General features: G+C 36.8%; 1 protein-coding gene and 2 pseudogenes across 1 annotated transcript; 1 reads left to right on the forward strand and 2 right to left on the reverse strand.

Annotated features, from left to right (window-relative positions):
- Positions 1-6,023: 6,023 nt before the first annotated feature.
- On the forward strand, positions 6,024-8,451 carry LOC113333204 (annotated as a pseudogene).
- A 1,718-nt stretch (positions 8,452-10,169) lies between these two features.
- On the reverse strand, positions 10,170-14,999 carry LOC113332719 (synaptonemal complex protein ZEP1-like). The gene is made up of 11 exons (XM_026579229.1): positions 14,550-14,999; positions 14,413-14,462; positions 13,721-13,928; positions 13,516-13,641; positions 13,177-13,275; positions 11,884-12,560; positions 11,552-11,800; positions 11,344-11,472; positions 11,196-11,264; positions 10,811-10,881; positions 10,170-10,231 (listed from the first exon to the last, which is right to left on the reverse strand). Exons 1-11 carry the CDS (start codon positions 14,719-14,721, stop codon positions 10,225-10,227), a joined length of 1,857 nt encoding a protein of 618 aa, XP_026435014.1. The 5' UTR covers positions 14,722-14,999; the 3' UTR covers positions 10,170-10,224.
- Positions 15,000-15,651: 652 nt separating this feature from the next.
- LOC113333205 lies at positions 15,652-17,368 on the reverse strand (annotated as a pseudogene).
- Positions 17,369-19,296: the final 1,928 nt, after the last annotated feature.

Raw genomic sequence — 19,296 nt, forward strand, 5'->3', positions numbered from 1 at the left:
GAAGCAATTAAATTTCACTCCGAACGCCTCGGTAGTTGATGGTCCGTCTTTCTTGGAGTCGGAATTGTATGCACGAATAGCCGAGCGTTACGCTACATCAAACGGCACCAAAAATCAAATATTGATGCATAATTTGGAGGAAGCCCTTCACCTTGTTTAAGGGAGGTTGATGAACCTATTAAGCAAAAGAACACCGGTAGGCCGAACACGGAAGTGTCGAGGACCATCCAAAGAAAAGAGTTGAAGGAATATTTGTCTAATAAAAGAATATTGTCTAGGCACGAGCGCTCGGAAGCCGAATTTGAAGATGAGTCGGAACCTAAGAAAAGAGGTCGTCCAAGAAATGATCAAAGTGGACCAACCACTCGACAAGTAAGGCCAAAGATCTCTACGGAGCCTTCTCAAGTAAGTCACCCAAATTTTGTCGAAGAAGTTGTTGAGCAAATGAACGCCTCGCAACAAACCCAACCAATGGAGATTCTTACTATAAAAGAGGACAAAGGTACTCTTCGTTGCCCTAGAGATATTAATGGAAGACCAAATCGATCCACATATACAATGTACAAAGAGTATTTGGAACAACTCCCTCCACTTATCATTCCATTTGTTTTGTCGACCGACGAGGTTGATGGGGATGGAAATTGTGGGTTTCACGTTGCTACGGAACAAATGGGTTACTTTAGAGAGGCGGATATCGAAGATGTCACCCAATTCCAATATTTAAGAAATAAGATGGAGGTACAACTAGTGAAGGACAAGGGTTTTTATATGGAGATGATGAGGCGAGAAGATAGATACGACAAAGAACAAGAGTTCAAAGACTTAGTTGCGCGTGTGAAGTGCCGAAAGGGATTGAAGACAATCGGATCCAAGTATTGGATGACAATGCCTAAATTTGGATATCTCCTAGCGGATGTTTTGAATTGCGTGGTACATTTCTTTGTTCCTCCTATGTATGGACTTAGCATGACGTTTGCACCCACAAGAACGGCTTGCGACGAGTCGGTTAAAGATAGAAGAATCGTAATGGCATTTGTGAATGAAATGCATTTTATCGGTTTAAGAGTAAAGAAAGATTGTCCTTTACCTCCGTTGAGTAAGTGGCACGATTACTTCCCGATGAACCATTGCAAGGATTGGGTGAAACAATATGAGTCCAACATGGTTGATTGGGATCGCGTTATGGACAACAACTTTCCCGCTGAGTTACTCGAATTGATCCCTTCGGATGATGACGATGTTTGATCGTTTTTTTTTCGAACATGTAATTTGTACAAGTTTTTTGGAAACTTTTTTGTGAAGATATATGATTTAATCGGTCGCAAAAAATACAATGTTGTCTCCCGAATGTAGGAATCGGGCTCTTTAATTTTTCCTAACTCTCCGATTATATGCATTTTGAACTCAAAACCCAGGAGAAATTGGAACACTCCTATATTCGGTAGTACATCTACATATCTTACTTCCGAATGACGTGCCTTCGAAAGTATATTACTTCGTTTTACTTCCGAATATTATAATCGGTTGGTATTGATACACGTTTTGATTCCGAATATTATAATCGGTTGGTAATGATACACGTTTTGATTCTGAATATTATAATCGGTAGAACTCTTAAATATCTATCTACCGATTTGGTGGGTATTTCGAGGCACGATTATATTTTTTTTGAAACTATGTAATCGGAACAACAATATTATAACACTTCAATCCGATTAATCATATTCGGGTATTCCATATTTTATCAAACCGCCGATTAATATTAAAAATTTGAATTTACAGCACTCAAACATCACATGTTATTCTTTTTTCCCAGTCCGAGATGCAACAATCAACGCGGCTTCGAAATGTAGAAACGACTCTCCTCTCCACTTGGAATAAGCATCTTGTGCCGCAAACCTGTCGTCTCTGTGCCTAGCAAGAATACGGTTGTACTGGGTGCACAATTTTATAACATGGTGCACCCTTGAAGAAACATGGGATGGTTCATAATTGTGGTGTGGCTTCTTGTACTTACCAACAAAAGGACCCAATGAAACGTTAATCCAAAATATACGATCGTCCTGCTGTTCTTTGGGTAGATCTTTCACAATGTAATAATTTTTTATCCATTCGGTCTCTTCCTCAACTTGTTTTAATCTTTCTCTTTGATGGAATTATTCTTGACCTCGCTTCTTAGCCTTGATTTCCTCTTCCTCCTCCTTCGTTGCCACTAACGATGGTTTAATTTTTTTGGGTTGTTTGTTCCTTTTTTGTATTTCTTCTTTCATTGATGCAATTGATGTAGTTGTTCGCTTGCATTTTCGAAGAATGTTGTCGATTGATGATGGACTTGCCATTGAAAAGGTTTTTCATTCTGATTTTTTACTCAATAATAACTGAGAGGGGTTACCCTCCTTATATAGATTAGAGTTCCAACGGCTCTAATTTTTGAAAATATGGCCGTTGAGGTTTCTGAAAATATGGCCGTTGAGGTTTCGTATCAATGATGCAGTACAATCGGTTGCTAACGATACACGTATTTCCTTCGAATAGGACATTCGGTAGCGAACTTAAATTTTTATCTACTGATTAGGTTGGTATTTCTAAATACGACTATATTATTCGGAGGATAATTTTTTTTTGTAAAGTCCCGAATGTACGATGGCCCAAAAATCAAAATTTGGGAAAAACTGATACTTTTCAAATTTTGAACTTGCAATAATTGGAAGTCAACTCAGTTACCCAAACTTTCGAATATGGGTTGTCTAACCTTCTATATTGGCCCTTGGAACCACCTAGAGCCATGGCATGGTTTGTTTTGAACTTGTAATATTCGGAGGATAATTTTTTTTTTTGTAAAGTCCCGAATGTATGATGGCCCAAAAATCAGAATTTTGGAAAAACTGATACTTTTCAAATTTTGAACTTGCGATAATTGGAAGTCAACTCAATTACCCAAATTTTCGAATATGGGTTGTCTAACCTTCTATATTGGCCCTTGGAACCACCTAGAGCCATGGCATGGTTTGTTTTGAACTTGTAATATTCGGAGGATAATTTTTTTTTGTAAAGTCCCGAATGTACGATGGCCCAAAAATCAGAATTTGGGAAAAACTGATACTTTTCAAATTTTGAACTTGCAATAATCGGAAGTCAACTCAGTTACCCAAACTTCCGAATATGGGTTGTCCCGAATGTACGATGGCCCAACTTAACTGCTTTGTGTAGTTAAACTTCACAGTTGTGCCTTGGTCGGGAAGGTTAAGAATCTGCACAACATCATCCGGGGTAATCGTCATCTCCCCAAACGACATATGGAAAGTATCGGTCTCAGGATACATTCTCTCCACGAACGCCGATATGGACACACGATCATGTTCTAACAATGAATTCTCGGCGGCATTAGCTAACCCCGAGTTGGCAACAATTGACTTGAACCTTTCACATTCACCGGATAAAAGCCACACAAGCATTTTTGTTGGTGCGGCGGTAGGTTTGAGTAGACGGACCGCATCTTGATGATCCTATTAAAGTACATAAAAAAATCATTAATACAAATATTACGATATAACACATAGACAATACATTAATAAAAAATAGTAATTTTATTACCTCGATTTCGTATATTTCTCTGGCCCATGAGTCTTTGTATCCAAATAGCAATTTTCCTCCATCCGCCGGTAGCCCAAGGATTGTGCCTGCTGGAATACCCTTCTTCTTCAAGTGCTGAGGGACAAGATGTGATGTTTCCTTAGCAATATCCTTCTTTTACACCATCTTTTCCTTTTTTGGCTTTTTGGGTACCACTTGGTTGTCTTTCTTCTTCTACTCTTGGCACTGGATCAACTGGTTCAATTTCATGGTGGGGTGTAACTTGTGGAGCAGTTGGTTCTGCACTTTGTCGAGCGGCTTGTTCAACACTTGGTTGCACCCCTTGTTCACTGCCTTGTTGTTCTACACTTTGTTCAGCACTTGGTTGCACTCCTTGTTGACTGCTTTGTTCTTGTAAGCTTTGTTGAGCACTTGAATTATCTTTGGCACTCCTTTCCCTCCTAGCACTAGCTGTCACTTTCTTCCTCCTTTCTCGACTTTGTCTAAACAACAAAGAAAGGAACAATATTTACAAACTATACAATCGGAAGACAAAGTATGGAAATATAACCCGAATGCACACATTCGGACATAAGAAGACACAAACTGTTCCCGAATACAAAACAATCGAAAGCTAACTAAACATATTTACAACCGAATATGCATCAATTGGAGTTCAGAAGCTCTAAATTTTTCATCCCACACAATCGGAAGACAAAGTACACAACTATAACCCGAATGAACAAATTCGGAAGTAAGAAGACACATATTTTTCCCGAATGAAAAACAATTGGAATATAACTAAACATGTTTACAACCGAATATTCATCAACCGAATACTGTCGATGTTCTTGAGAAATGAAGAACACGACTACATTCGGAAGTAAATAAGCATGAATATCGCCCGAATCTGGATAAATAACCGAAAATCCTTGAAATTTTTTTCTCGATTCGTCGAATTAAAGCGAAATAAACCCCAAAAATGATAGATTCTTACCTAACTGGGGCCATTTGAAGTTGACGAAGTGTTTGACTATCGGAATCGCCACCACTGACTACATCGACGGGTACTTCTTCTTCGCGTTCTTCTTCATTGCAGCAACAATTTCTTTATTTCTTGCTAAAATCCCAATCTTTGGATTGATACCCCGAGCAACGTTTTTGGTTCTAGGTATGTGGGTTTCATTTCCCTTATCCATTGTTTTATAAACGAACCGACGATGTTTTGATTTTACGATTCGCGGCGATGTTTCGGTTGAACACAAGAACGAGGGAATTTTTTTTTTCTTCCACAATCGGAAGATAATATGAAACTGGAAGAAGAAGAGTTGAAATGAGTAGAATTTTTTTTTTGATTTGGTTTTTATACAGTTTTACCAGAAGGACATTTATGTAACTTCAATATCATATAGGATACCCCTTAACTAGAGTCTTTGGATGAGTATAAATTGAAGGCCCCTAAATCCTTTCGGGTGGCCCCTAAAAACGCGAGTTTGATTATCCCTTCAAAAAAAGATTATCTCTATCATCATAACCCTAGCATTTTCGTTCAAAAATGCTATTTTCACCAGGCCATTCTCCTCGTCACTTATCGTCTCCTTTCCTTTCTTTGTCATTTGAAAGAAACAAATTCTATCGAGCCGTCAATATCCTCAAACACCCCTAAGAAATGTAACATCGTTCTTGTTGAGGATATATACTTGTGTGGCATCTATTGAGAAAATCATTGAAAGGGATTTCTTTCCCGACATTCCAAAGCGTTTTGACTGGCTTGAAGCTTGTTAATCTGGTGATCCAGTTTTGATTAAAGATGCTCAGTTGTGGATAATGGAGCGGCTATGTCGGGAAAAACCCTTAATTTCCGATGTTGCTCAAGGTAACACTTTCCAAACGCCCCAGAAGTCGATTTGAGATTATTTTCTTTATCTACCAGGGGGTTAGTCCACGAGTGAGTTGGAGGGAGTTTAATGTATTTTGAATCTTGGGGATTTTGAGGGAGTGTAAGAGAGTATAGGGAGTTTGAGAGAGTTTGGTGTGTTGAGTGTAGAGAGTCTGAGAGACTCTCCCAAAATCTCTACTTTTTTGAGAGATTTGGAGTGAGGCAAAAATACACTATAAACTCCCTAGAACTCCCAAAAAAAAAACAAACTCCCTATCATTCTAATTTTTACCACTAACAGGGAGTTTAAGAGTTTCTTTCAAACTCCCCCACGACTAACGGGGTTTTTTAGGGAGTTTGGGAGACTCTTCTAAACTCTCCCACGACTAACGGGGATTTTGAGAGACTCCCTCGAACTCCCTCACGACTAACGGGAAAAAACACAACTACACCCAACTCTCCCAACTCCCTTGAGAACTAACACCCTGTACGTTTGATTTAGACAAAACCCCTACTGTTCCACAACACTTATATGTATCAGAAACTAGTGAAATTGGTGATAATTCTATCGATGTATCCGCGTCTCTTGATGAGTTTATGCGGCAAGGGTGAAGTGCAGGCAGAAAGGAATGAAAGGGTTATGGGCTTGACAAAAGAAATCAGTCGAACAAACACTCGGTTTCATGGAAAATTGATAGATTCTGGTCCGAGAGACGATACAATTGCGGTGATGTGTACTCCTGTGGCTGGGGGACCAGTGGGGGTATCCCTGTACCTTTACCATTTCCAGGTCGTGAAGCAGAAGATATGACCTGGAAGATTTGAGAAAAACCACTAATCCATTTTATGTTGAATCGACAAAGAAATCCGAAAATGGGTATAATTATGTCAAGACACCTTCTCCTGCACCTGGTTTTGATGATTCACCATTTAATACATGGGGAGAGATAGAAGGGACACCTTTAAGATTGGAAACTGAGGATACACCTGTTGGGTTCGGGGAAGTGGAGACGGTCCCCATTTTAGTATTCCATGGGCACCTTCTAGAGATGTGAAGTCCCACTCATTATCGACGGAAGCTGCTCGTAAACTGGGGGAGAGATCAAAGATGTTTCAGAAGCCACCGCTGCCTTCACCAGCTAGAGGGGACGTAATTGCAAAGTCATCTTCTACAGTGGATGGATCACTACGTGCAAGTTATCGTGGTTCAAGTCCAGCTGCAGTTACTCCAAGGTCACCCTCTGTTAGAGATGGATCCAATCCTGTTAGAGATGGGTCTAATCCTCCCTGTTGATTAAGTTTCATTCTTTTTTTTTTTTCATTTGGCAAGTAGTGAGCATGATTGGATGTATAAACCTTTGAACTTGAGTTTGTTGTTTCTGGATTATAAAGTGCTCATCATTCTGTTAAAAATGAGAGAGAAACTTGAACTTGAAGACCTTCGGGGGCTTATAATGTCGAGGGGAGAACCATAGGTCAAAAAGGTGCTGCTCTATTTCAGTATGGATCCTTTCTATTTTCAGGTTTGATTTCCTCAATTTCTTGTTTCATGTTTAGGTTATTCGATGTAATTCATTTTTTATTCTTTCTTTTTTTCCAATTCGCTTGTTATCGAATGAAAACGTCGAGAAACATACTTAGAATTGAGGTTATGCTTTTATTACTATGAACACGAGTCTGTACTATGTCATTTAGAAGCTAAGTAAATTCGTTCATGCATGGTAATTGTCCAGTGATTTTGTAGACGGTATCACGGAACATGCTTACTCGATTAGGTTTTGTGTTAATATCAACCTTAAAATTCATTCAGTTAAAACAGAAGGGGTACCCATGAACACTGACTTGTTATGTTGGAAATAGCGCGAAGTTCATTTGATACTTGATAACCACGATCATCTTATATATGTGGATTAGAAAATAAAGTGAGTGGTGGATTGAAAGAGTTTGGAAGTGTGTGATGTGTTAACTAAATAGCAGGTATAGTTTGTCTGTAGCTGGTGATGTTATAGACAGGATGGTGTTTTCGTATCTTTACTCACATAGGTCTAGTTTGTGCTCAAGTTTGAAAGTAAATGAATAATAGTGTTGCATGAGTAGTTGTATGATGTGCAGCTTCCTAATCTAGGACAATATTATATGAAACCGATTCCTGATCTTGTGCAATCTGAATTCTAACAAACCATCAATAATATGCTAAACGAGTCTCGTACCTCAGCTATTGTTCGGATGTAATGTTCATACTTCCCACGGTATTCATGAATCCTTATAAACACGAATTTCTTGGAAACTTTATTCTTGTGGTATAGCTGGCAACATGTAATTGTGATATGCTTCAAAAAAACAAAAACAAAAAAACATGTAATGTGATGAATGGTAATCCAAAATTCTTTCCTCTGCCGGTTTTCTCTCTTTGCATGTTTTTAAAATTCAAATCATAGGAGGGTTCTGTGGACTTGATTTAGAGGATTTGCTAAAACATAATTCCAATCTCCTATATCGAGTATCAGAAAACACCGTCCACATATACATATGTTCATATTGGTTCTTGATTTTGATATCAGTGTCAACCAAAAACCCCATTTTATGTTTTACTGATATCCTCTAATTAGGTACTTTCTTTTACAGAAATTTCTGCCTGTAGAGACTGCAGGTGCAGAGGCGGAGTTCAACGCAACATGTCTGGTTTGCAATAAATCCGGTATTTGTTAGTGTTCCTTCTTGTGTGTCTCAAAATGTTAGAAATAGACTGCTTCAATTGTTGGATGGCTGATCTCGACTTGTTTCATTCATTTGAGTAACATGAAGAGCTAAATGCGTAGCTTTGCTATTTCCATGAAAATTATAAACACACATCTTTACTCTGTTGCACCATGATTTTAAGTCCATCACCCCATCAATGCATTCATTATATGTGGAGAATTGCAACCTAGGCGGCTTGGTGGCCTAATGTATGAGGTGCAATGGTGAACAACATGAATTTTTTGCAGTAAATCATCAAGAACGGGAGAAACAGAAAAACATGTCTGTATTGTAATCATTGTATAGCTGGCTAATCCGGTATGAAACAAAGGAAAAGAGATTCTGTACAGTGTATTCTTTTTCTTTCTTTTTTTTTGACACGATCAGCGCGGGATGTACATAGTATTCTGTCCTCTCTACCTCTAGCATTTTGCAAGGCTCAAGTCATTGACGGAGCCTGTTCACCAGTTCATCGGGTCGTCCTCTACAGTATTTACTCATCCGTATACATGATCAAACACTCAACTGTGAACTGCTCTCAGTAAAAGAAGTAAGTTTCGACAACCTTTGGCACCTTTGAGCCTAGTTTCTGCTCTGTTCTCTCGCTTTAATTCACACTGCCTAGAAACATTACAGGAAGATCACAAGAAAGTTATTCACATTCATTCACAGGAGCCTGGATCTAAGGTAGTAGTACCTTAGAAATTGTTTTCACTCTCGTGTACAATACTGAAATTACTTATTTCTCATTTCCATGGTGATGATTTGACTGATGCGCATGAGACAAAAACCATCACAAGGAGGTCCCATCAATTGATGGAACTGTAGGCTCCACCAGTGTTTTAATAAAAAACTGTAGCAAACAGGGCAAGGCAACGGTAATGATGCTATCGTTTCAAAACCAAAGAAACGGTAATGATGCTAGTTGTCTTCCTCAATTGTCCTTTTACCTCCTTTGGTGATATTATTGGATCTTTTGTTTTTAAATTAGGCCTTTATTGGGCAGCGCAACATGCAGCCACAGCTTCTAGTTGTTGTTTTTAACCCTAGGGTACTGGTAGTGTTTTGTAGGAGAAGTCCAAAACCCTAGTGAATCTACAGAAGATCTATTTGGTATATCACTTTGCCATGATCATGCACCATCATAATGATCATCTTATCTTATCTATCATCATGCCATGATGACATGAACTTATCATGTACCAATGTTCATGCTTCAAAAAATGTACCAGTGTTCCCATTCCCTAAACGGCTAAACCTCATCAGGGTGGTTCCCTAACTTCAATGTTTGAAGTACGCCGTTATCAATAATGGTTAATAGCCCCGTATGCCAGACTAGTTCAAACAACTTACTTTGAGCAAATTTGCTTTCCTTATGGGATGGGTCTCTGGTCTGTTTATCTTGCCATTTTTATTTCTTGAACCCATGACGGGCAGGTAGCATCCAATGATTTTAGGACCCTCTGTTAGATTAGAAACGCATTTTTGGATGGGGAAATTAGGCTCAGGCCCAACCCATGGATAACCCATAATATGAGGCCCTTAATTAAAAAAAGTTTAAATCTAGGCCCCGAGTTTTTAAAAGACCTTGATACCCTTATGCATATTATCAAGCCCATAATTAAATAAAATTTAAATCTAGGCCCAAAATTATTAAATCTAGGCCCGAAATTATTAAAATACAGTGCGAAGGTGTAAACAGAAGTTACACATGCATATGGCATGTGTAACCAGAAGTTACACATTCTTATGATATGTGTAATGCAAAGTTACACTTGTATATATATGCAAATAAATAGACATAAAAAAAAAACACAAAAAAAAAGTTATTACTTTAATATTCATTTACAATAATTTCTTAGCATGTGTAACTAGAAGTTACACACGCATCTGTTTAGTGTAATTGAGAGTTACATATGTGTCTATCTAGTGTAACTGAGAGTTACACATGCATCTGACTTGTGTATTCAGCGTCAACTCCAGTTCCAGCGAGACCATTACCACGTTTAAGCAATTAGCTTTTATGAAGTTATCTAAAACCTGAAATATAACAACAAGCAATCAGTATTTATACGATTAAAATGAACAGTACATAAAACAATGTATATTTCAGTTTCACAAGCATCTGACTAGTGTAGCTAGCGGTTACACATGCATCTGAATTGTGTAACTGAGAGTTACACATGCATATAACATGTGTAACTAGGAGATACACATTCATATGGCTAGTGTAGCTAGCAGTTACACATGCATATGACTAGTGTAACTAGGAGTTACACATACATATTGATATGTGTACCCAAAATCAGTATGTGTAAGTAAAAGTTACACATCTAAGTAGAAACTACACATCTAATTTGCATGTGTAACTGGTATCTACACATCTAATTAGCATGTGTAACTAATAGTTACACATGCATCTCACTTGTGTAACTAAGAGTTACACATGTATCTAATTAGTCTAATAATCAGTATTATCCTACCATTCTGTAATCTGGAGATAATGCATCATTATTATACATTGTTTGAGGCATGTAATTGAGATCTAAAATGTGGTTTTCAAGAATTATCATCTCATATGAAGGACAAATGATTAAGTCAACAGGGTTGAGCTTTTACCTCTGAGGTGGCAACGACACACTATTCCCAGATATATGAATCCCATGCTTCTTATGAAACAATTCATCACCCTGAAAATTGCAGCACAGTAGTCAGTACCAGACAATAAAAGATCCCTAAAATTTTCAAAGTGAAAACCAAAATCAAACATAATAAAATCATTAAACTGAAATCATTAAACATGCATATGGCATGTGTAAGCCGCAGTTACACATTAGCATTTACCTGGCACATACACTGTGTTAACTACATAGAATTTCAAATACAGGAGAACTCTATTGCAAAGCACACAAAAAAACACAGACAATACAATAGACAACACTACATGTAAGAGGCGTGGAGGATTTTGGAGAAAATAAGTTCAATAACTAGTGGTATTCCATACCTTCTGTTTCTCCTGATTAACAATATCCAGCTTCTCCAGCTCGAACTTCCTCCGGATGTCATTAACAGCCTGTAAAACTCCTTTCAGTTCCAATGAAATAATCGGCATAACAAGGCGTGGCCTGTATATTAGATCAGAGAAGGCATACCTGATCATTCCTTTGAGAAATTTCCTTCAAATGTTTACTCAACTCTAACTGTTTGCTTTCCAGCATCACATCATACTGCTTTTTTGTTTCAGCAAGCGTACTTTCTGCAGCAGCTAGAGATGCCTGAATCTGCAATAAACTGACAATGTTACTTTACCAAGTAAATTCTAATAACACCATAAAATTGCAAAAATGATATTTCTCTAACCTCTTTTTTTTTATCTTCTAATAGTTTCTCCTTTTCAATGTAGTGTTGATGAAGCTGTTCCTTCTCTCCTAAATTTACACGAAGCTCACTAACTTGATTTTCTAGGGAAGCTACATGTTCCTCATGTTCAACAATCACTTTCTGAAGACCTTCAGTTTCTTCAGATTTTCCCTGTAGCTTCACCTGCAGCTTGTCTTGAATATATCGACTCTCAGATTCTAGTGTGGAAATATTCTGTGATAATTCTCGCTGCAAGGTTCAAACCAAGAAGGTTATGAATGTTACTTCAGAAATACAGAATTCGTCATTGAGAAGTGTAATAAATGACGAACCATTTTATTTTCAGCGAGTTCTGATTCTTCGGACAATTGTTTTATTCTCTCCTCCATGTTGGTTAACAACATCTCCAATTCTGTCTTTTTCAAAATAATACCTTCTGCTTCAGACTCCATTTTCTTGATTCTTTCTTCTGCTGAACGGTTTTCTTCGGCATGATGTAATATCAAAAGCTCCTGGAGTTTCTGGAGCTCGACACTCTTGCTCTTAAGCTCTTCATTATCTAATTGAAGATTATCGTTTTCATATTTAACATTCACCAATTGTTTGTGGAGATGATTAGATTGGAGCTGACTAAGGTTAGCAGTTAAGTCCTTCTCTTGCTTAGCCAGTTTGTAGCAAGTGTCAAATGAATGGTTTAGCTGAGCCACATTATCTGAAACCATTGCACTCTGTTGATCCAATTCGATTAACTTCTCTACCAAGTCATGGACCAGAACTTGAAGATCTTTTATCTCTTGACCAGATGCAAGTAATCGCCTAGCATAATGTTCATTGTTAGACTGGAGAGCACCCTTCTCTTTCTCCAAATTGCTCCGAGCATCTTCCAAGCACTTGCACATGTCTTCTTTCAACCGCAAATCTCTTTGGACCTCTTCCAACCGTGTATTAAGATTATCCAAGCACAAGCTGTCTGCTGCAACAGCTCTTTCTAGGTCCTTGATCTGAGCATCTGAGATCAAAGAACACATTCAGTCCCACAAAAAACAAATCTTATTTGGTCACCTGTTCAATGTACAACCTCAACGAATGCAGATGTCCAACTCCTGTAAACCAGCCAATCACAAAGAACTAGAAAAACAACAACATTGAGACATTGAAAAATACTAGTGCTTTGTAGTCTGAACCGTATGAAGTTTTACCCTAACTTAATATAAAAATTCAATATACCATTAGGGTACTTGGTACTAGAATACTACACAAGAAGGAAGTGCATAGATACACAAGATAGTGTATCCATATTAGTTACCTATCAAATAAATACACAAGATAGAACATATATGAAAAGCTGCATTGGCATGTAACCCAACAAATAGAGAATGGGACACTGTGCCCAAAAAGGATAATCACAGAAAGTGGCATCTTTGGTAAGCTTGATAACAACCATTTTTTCTAGTCCTAATATTTGGTTTAAAAACTTAATTTTCTTCTTCAGTTGTAGATTCTTTTTCTTAATTTCAGCTTCCACCAACTGACCATCCCATTAACAAACCACATGGAAATTAACAGCTTCTCACTCGGTAAAGTCAAGTAAAACATCAAAATATCCAGAAAACAGAAGCACGTACCTTTTTCTCCTATAAGATTGGCAGTTCGGCCTTGTTCATTGACATAAAATTTCTCCCTTTCCTCTTTCTCAATTTTAAGTTCACTCAGCGATTCTTCACCTACCAGATATAAAAACTCAAGCACATCAGAGTAATGTATGCCAATTGATATGTATGTATGTATATCCATTCATCTTAAGTCATTTTCTACGTGGTTGTAACTAATTCTCTTCCAAAGACCGGTAGCATCTTCTGATTATTAAAATATGAGACATTATAAAATACTTATCAGATGCAATAGAGAGAAAGACTAAATTGCTATTTTTGCAGATGCCGTAATATTAGTGAATGACAACTTACATTTTCTCATGTTTTCCTCCGCAGAGTCAATTTTCAATGTTAGACCAGTCATCTGAAGCTGCAAGCTGTCAAATGCTTCGGAACTTGCTAAAAATTTGTCTTCAAACACCTTCTTATCATGTTCAGCTATTCACAAACAAGTTTTGGACAGTCAAAACATTTCAAATCCCAAATCAGATCAAGCAACCTAAGGAAAGAGACTCACCATCGCGAACCTGACCAGCCAAGTGTTGTAATGTTTCAGTAAGTTGGTCGCATAAAGTCTTTGTTGAAGAAAATTTAGATTCCAATCCTTTCCAAAGTTTTGCCTCTTCTTTCTGCTTCACTTGAAGCTTTGCATTTTCATTTACTGCATTCTGTAATTTCTCCTCCAGCAAATGAATATGGTCCACCGCTCTTTTGAGTTTCGAGTTCTGTCTCATTCCACAAATTCACTCATCAGCAAGTGCCGTAATTTTAGGTTTACAGCAAATTCATCCTCAAAGCTAAATGATCCTAGAAGGCAAAAATATAAAAGACTTTCCCTATAAAACATAACTGAAATGTCATAGAAATTTCTACCAATCGAACAAAAATGATATTTGAAAAGAAATAAAATCAATCAGATTTGATTCCGACCTTGATTAATCTAGAAACAAGAGTTATAGAATAAGAAATCTACTAAGTACTACGGGAAGATGTAAAACAAGTTCAAAACATTATTAGTGCATGTAACAATTAATCTCCAAATCTAGCAAACGAGACAAGAACGAGCTAAAGAGATCACGCAGATGATCAGACAAATATTTAACCTAAAATGTAGTAGATCAGGAACTAAATCGATAGAAACATTAAGAACCAGATCTAAGCTAAAAATCAAAGAGAAAAAGGAAGAAGAAACAAGAAGTAATCCTTTACCGCCATTTCAAGATCGGTTTTCACGGAAGCTTGCTCTTTAACTAATTTCTCTAAACAAATAAAAATGCAAAATCATCAATAAATGCATCAATTTTTTCAACATATAGAAACAAAAACAGAATCGGTAAGAAATTAACCTGCAGTAAGTTTCAGATTAGCAAAACTTCCCAAAGAAACTGAATCTGAAGAAGAAGATCTATATGAAGACATTGAAGGCACTGTTTTTCCTCCACCACTTCCAGAAATTGATCCTGATAATGACCTAAGTTGATTTAAACTCTTCATTCCTGAAATTCCAAGCTTATTCATTACGTTTTTCGTTATTCGTAAGTTCTGTAGTTAACTGTATTGAAACCCTAGAGATTCAAGTTTTTGCTCTGGAAGCGTTTTAGAATTCAAAAAGGTAATCAGCGCTCATTTGCCTAGGAACCGATATTTATATTGTGAATTCAACAGGACTGCAAATATAGATGAGAAACTTATCTTTTTCTTTCGATAAGATGTTGAATCCTCAAGTTTTCTTCGAGTTTCATCAAGTGAATCTCCATTCTTCGTTATTTGCAGAGCAGTGGAGAGAGCAGTGGGGAGAAAAAAGAAAACCGAAAATGAAACCTATGCCTAGTTTTATTGCATTTATATACTAAAGGGTATTCTTGGTATTATAAAAATTATTTTAAATAAAACTTTTATTAACAGGCCCGGAATTCTAAAGTTTTGGGCCTACAAATATCAAAATGTGAAAGAATGGAGTTGACAATGAATGATCCATTTAATGGGGCTTCTCTATATTAAACCCATATAGTAGGGGGTTCTAGTATTTTTCACTTTTTGGATACTAACTAAACTTCAGTCCTGCGATTTTCATTTGGCAAGAAGGAAAATAATGAAATAAACAAACTTATGAACGTGTAACATTAAATGCACAAGTCTCCAGCAAACAGAAGAGTGACATCAAATTTCTAATCTGTCAATCATGTCAAGTCAGCCCATCTCTTCAATCTCTGGGCCTAAAATACCAAACCCCAATGACAAAAACAGAAGTAGGTTTTTTTTCAAGTTTCAACGATAACTCGCCTAAAACTGGCATTAACTTCCTAATACATTTATAGTAAAAACAGTACACCATTATTTACAGCCACCATACATATATCTTAGATTTCTAAATCCATACTATAAACTAACTATATAATCTATATAAAGTAGATAATTAGATATTTCCAACATTCAATGGTCCAGATACTACTGTTTATCCGATGTGAGTAGGATATCTAACATCGTCTAGATAGCCCTGCTGAAAGCAACTGAAGTAGACATCTCTTGAATTGTATTTGGATGATCACTGCAGAACCCTAAAGCACCATAACCCATTTCAAAAGACAATGAGGAGGATGAAGAAAAACTGTGCTGCCATGGATTTTGGTTTTGAATTTTGTCTAGCCAGTTCAAGTTATGAGCTCCACCATCTAGTTGGTGAAAATAAGAATTCAAGTTTGTATCGGGTTTAATGAACTGTTTAGTATTAATACTTGGTTTTTCCTTTGACATGCAATCTTGATGATGTGAAAGCAAACTTTTGAAGAGAGCTGATGAGATGTTGTTGCTGTTAGATGACAAGGAAGAGAAAGGTTGAATATTATTACTATTCACTGCCATATTGTTGGGTGCCATCTGATGAGGGTTTACAGGTGGGTTTACCAAGGTTCCGATGTCACTATCTTGGTTCATGAAGTAAGGTTCCTGAAATGCTTGTAATGGTTGTGCTTCAAGTACTTTTGTTGGAGATTCAAGAAGTGGAGGCAAAGTGTTGTTGGAGTGATGTTGATGATGAAGAGGTGAAGCAACTTCAACAAGGTAGTTGTGATGATGATGATGAGCAAAATAAAATGGTGTTTTCTTCTCTCCTCCTGGTTTATGAACAATTCTACAAATAACCCACTCTTCCTGCATAAAATGGAAAATCCATTAAAATACAGTAATAAATATTTGCAAATGATTGAATGAACGAACTCACATTGTAAGCTAAATAGAGTTGATCATCATACCTTAGAAGCGTGGCGATAAGAGAAGTTACCGTCCAGGCGATATTCATGCATGACCCATTTAGTTTTCTCACCACGAGGAGCTCTTCCTTTGTAGAAAACCAGTGTTTTCTTCATACCTAGTAAAGCACCATTAGAAGCACTATAAACTTCTCTATCTTTTCCAGTTGCTTTCCAGTACCCAGCTTCAGTTGCTCTATTTGTTCTCAACCCTGTTGGATATTTCCTATCTCTTAAACTGAAGAAATACCACTCTCTTTCTCCCATCTTAGCTGTCTCTGTACCAAGAAAAAAACAACAAAGTATAAAAATCTTCATTTTTAAGTAATACAAGACAAAAAATATTGGACTCATAATAAATGTCAGGAAGTAAAAAAATGTAGCAATAAAAGAGAAAGTTTTGTATAGAGAGGTAGTGAGGGTAGCTGCGAAGTCTTTAATATAGAAGGAACACTGTTATGACATTGACATAAAGTATAAAAGAATTGTATAGCGAATTTAAGAGGACTAGAGATAAGCTTACAAGCAATCTTTCACATAATGAACCTGCAGAACTAGGACCTTACATGCAATTGGCATAGAACAAATATAAAGTTTTTAAAGAGACAGTAGAAGTTTTGGGCATAGTAGCTACTAGCTAGAACTAAATCTTCAAAGACATGCATTTGGGTTTGAAACAAAATTTTAAAATGAGTAAAGAAGGATGAGAGTATTTTACCAGGAAGTTCCCATGGTTCACATCTGTTAAGATCAACTTCAGCTATTTCAATACCACAAAAACTTCCACTGAATACTTTTGAAGCTAAGTAAAAAGTAATGAGCTCTTCATCAGTTGGATGAAATCTAAAACCAGGAGGTAACCCTTGTTCATTCACATCATCTAAATGAATCTCACTTAAAAAATCTCCTCCTCCCATGGTTGTTAACATCATCTTCATCAAGAATTGCAAAAGAAAGTCAGTTTGAAAATGTAAATGGTACAGTAAGAAAAACTGAGAGTGAAGAAAAGTTTCTGTGAAGGAAAAGGATAGAAATGAGAGGGGGTTTATATAATGGAAATACGCACTGAAACCGAAAACAAGAAAACAAATTGAGAGAAAGAAATAAAATGTAAGAAACAAATTTGGGGATGGTAGAAGGCAGATTTGGGTTCATTAATGGCTATGGGGGGCCTAGTTCAGCTCACCTGAGACATAGAACCCCTTCAAAATAGGAAATAAGATGATAATACATTCAGAAAAAAAGAAAAAGAAAATAGGTTTGTAGATTAGGGGGTGGGCAGAAGTTAATGCAAAAGAGTTGGCAGAGATTTATGCGTGCGTGTGTGAGCATGTTGTGAGAATTGAGTTGTTAAAGAGTCAGGTTTTTGATTCAGAACTCGGACAGAGAAGATAACTAAAATATCCATCTATCTTTAATTAAAAAGAAAGAAGTCTGATGAGATCATTTCCTCACTCGTATTTAAAAAGAAGTCTGATGAGATCATTTCCTCACTCGTATCTTTAATTAAAAAGAAGTCTGATGAGATCATTTCCTCACTCGTATTTATAACTACTGCCCCCAGCTTTACAATGAAGAGTTTTTTTTTTATTGGGGAGAAAAAGATTGTATGTAGCTTGTAGAAATACACATGCTTGTCAAAACTTGTGCTGTTTGGTTTTGAAAGATTTTTCTCATCAGTACAGTACTTCTCTGTAGAAACCGTAAAGGTCTTGTGAGGACATTAAATTGAATCAGCTTCGAGCTGCAACCCATACCGTCTAGTGTTTTTCAGGCTTGGATAAGAGTTCCATTTGCCTTAAATTTAAAACTTTGCAGAGACGGAACAAGGACATTAGTTCACCTTGTTAAATGATTTTTGCTATGTGAGTTTTTACTTTACTGATTTTTGTTAAAGAGCGACCAAAATGAAAATATGGATTGACAAGTGGGAAAAATGCTAAATTCGACCTTTGTAAACATTATACATACTGATGGAAAACAATATGAAGTGAAGTTTGGCAAAGCAATCACGTAAAAGTATTTTGGATTGTGTACCAGGTCCTTTCATGAAATTCTCCAGAAGTATCCGAAGGAGGAAGGAGGTACTTTATCACTTTTATTGACGACTTATTAGAAAGAGAGTGATAGTGTGCAATGAAGACGAAGAACTGAACTCGTAGTATGCAATGAAATTCTAAGAACTGAACTTATTAGAGAGAGTGTGATAGGTACTTTATCACTTTTATTTAACTGAGCTTCTCAAGGTCAAACAAGTTAACATAGATAAATTGTGAGTCCAGGACTCAAGCTCAAAGCTGATCTTTTTTCTACTCTAATTCTATCATCTAATCACCAAATAATGTTTGTGTTATTGCATACATAAAGATGCTAATTAAACCAAAGCAGAAAAGTAAAAAAGAAACATCACACACCGAATGCATGGCAATGCAGAGTTCGTTGGTGCTAGTAATAGGGTTTACGCATATCTATATCATTAGGTTTTTAAGTTTACCTTTTTTACTGCTGCTTTAGCAACTAATTCCATGATTAGTCCATTCACTGTATGTTTTTGTCTTCTCTATATGCCTACGTTAGATTTAGATGTAACTTAGAGAGTGCCGTCGACGAGTATTGACCTCGAGAGTTCTGACTAGTCATCACTCATGAGATAATTTTCTGAAGAAACTAGACGTGAGGTACTACGGGCTTTTATAATTCTCCATTTTCTTAAGAGAACCTCTTTGATCACTAATTATCTAAGAGAAGTGAACAACCGCGGGTATAGAGCTGATTGTGATTTTTCTTTTTTTTATGCAAGTATGAACACGCAATGAAAAAAATACTGGCAGGCAGTAATTTATAG

Source organism: Papaver somniferum, unplaced genomic scaffold (assembly GCF_003573695.1).
Source record: "Papaver somniferum cultivar HN1 unplaced genomic scaffold, ASM357369v1 unplaced-scaffold_132, whole genome shotgun sequence".
Taxonomy (NCBI): Eukaryota; Viridiplantae; Streptophyta; class Magnoliopsida; order Ranunculales; family Papaveraceae; genus Papaver; species Papaver somniferum.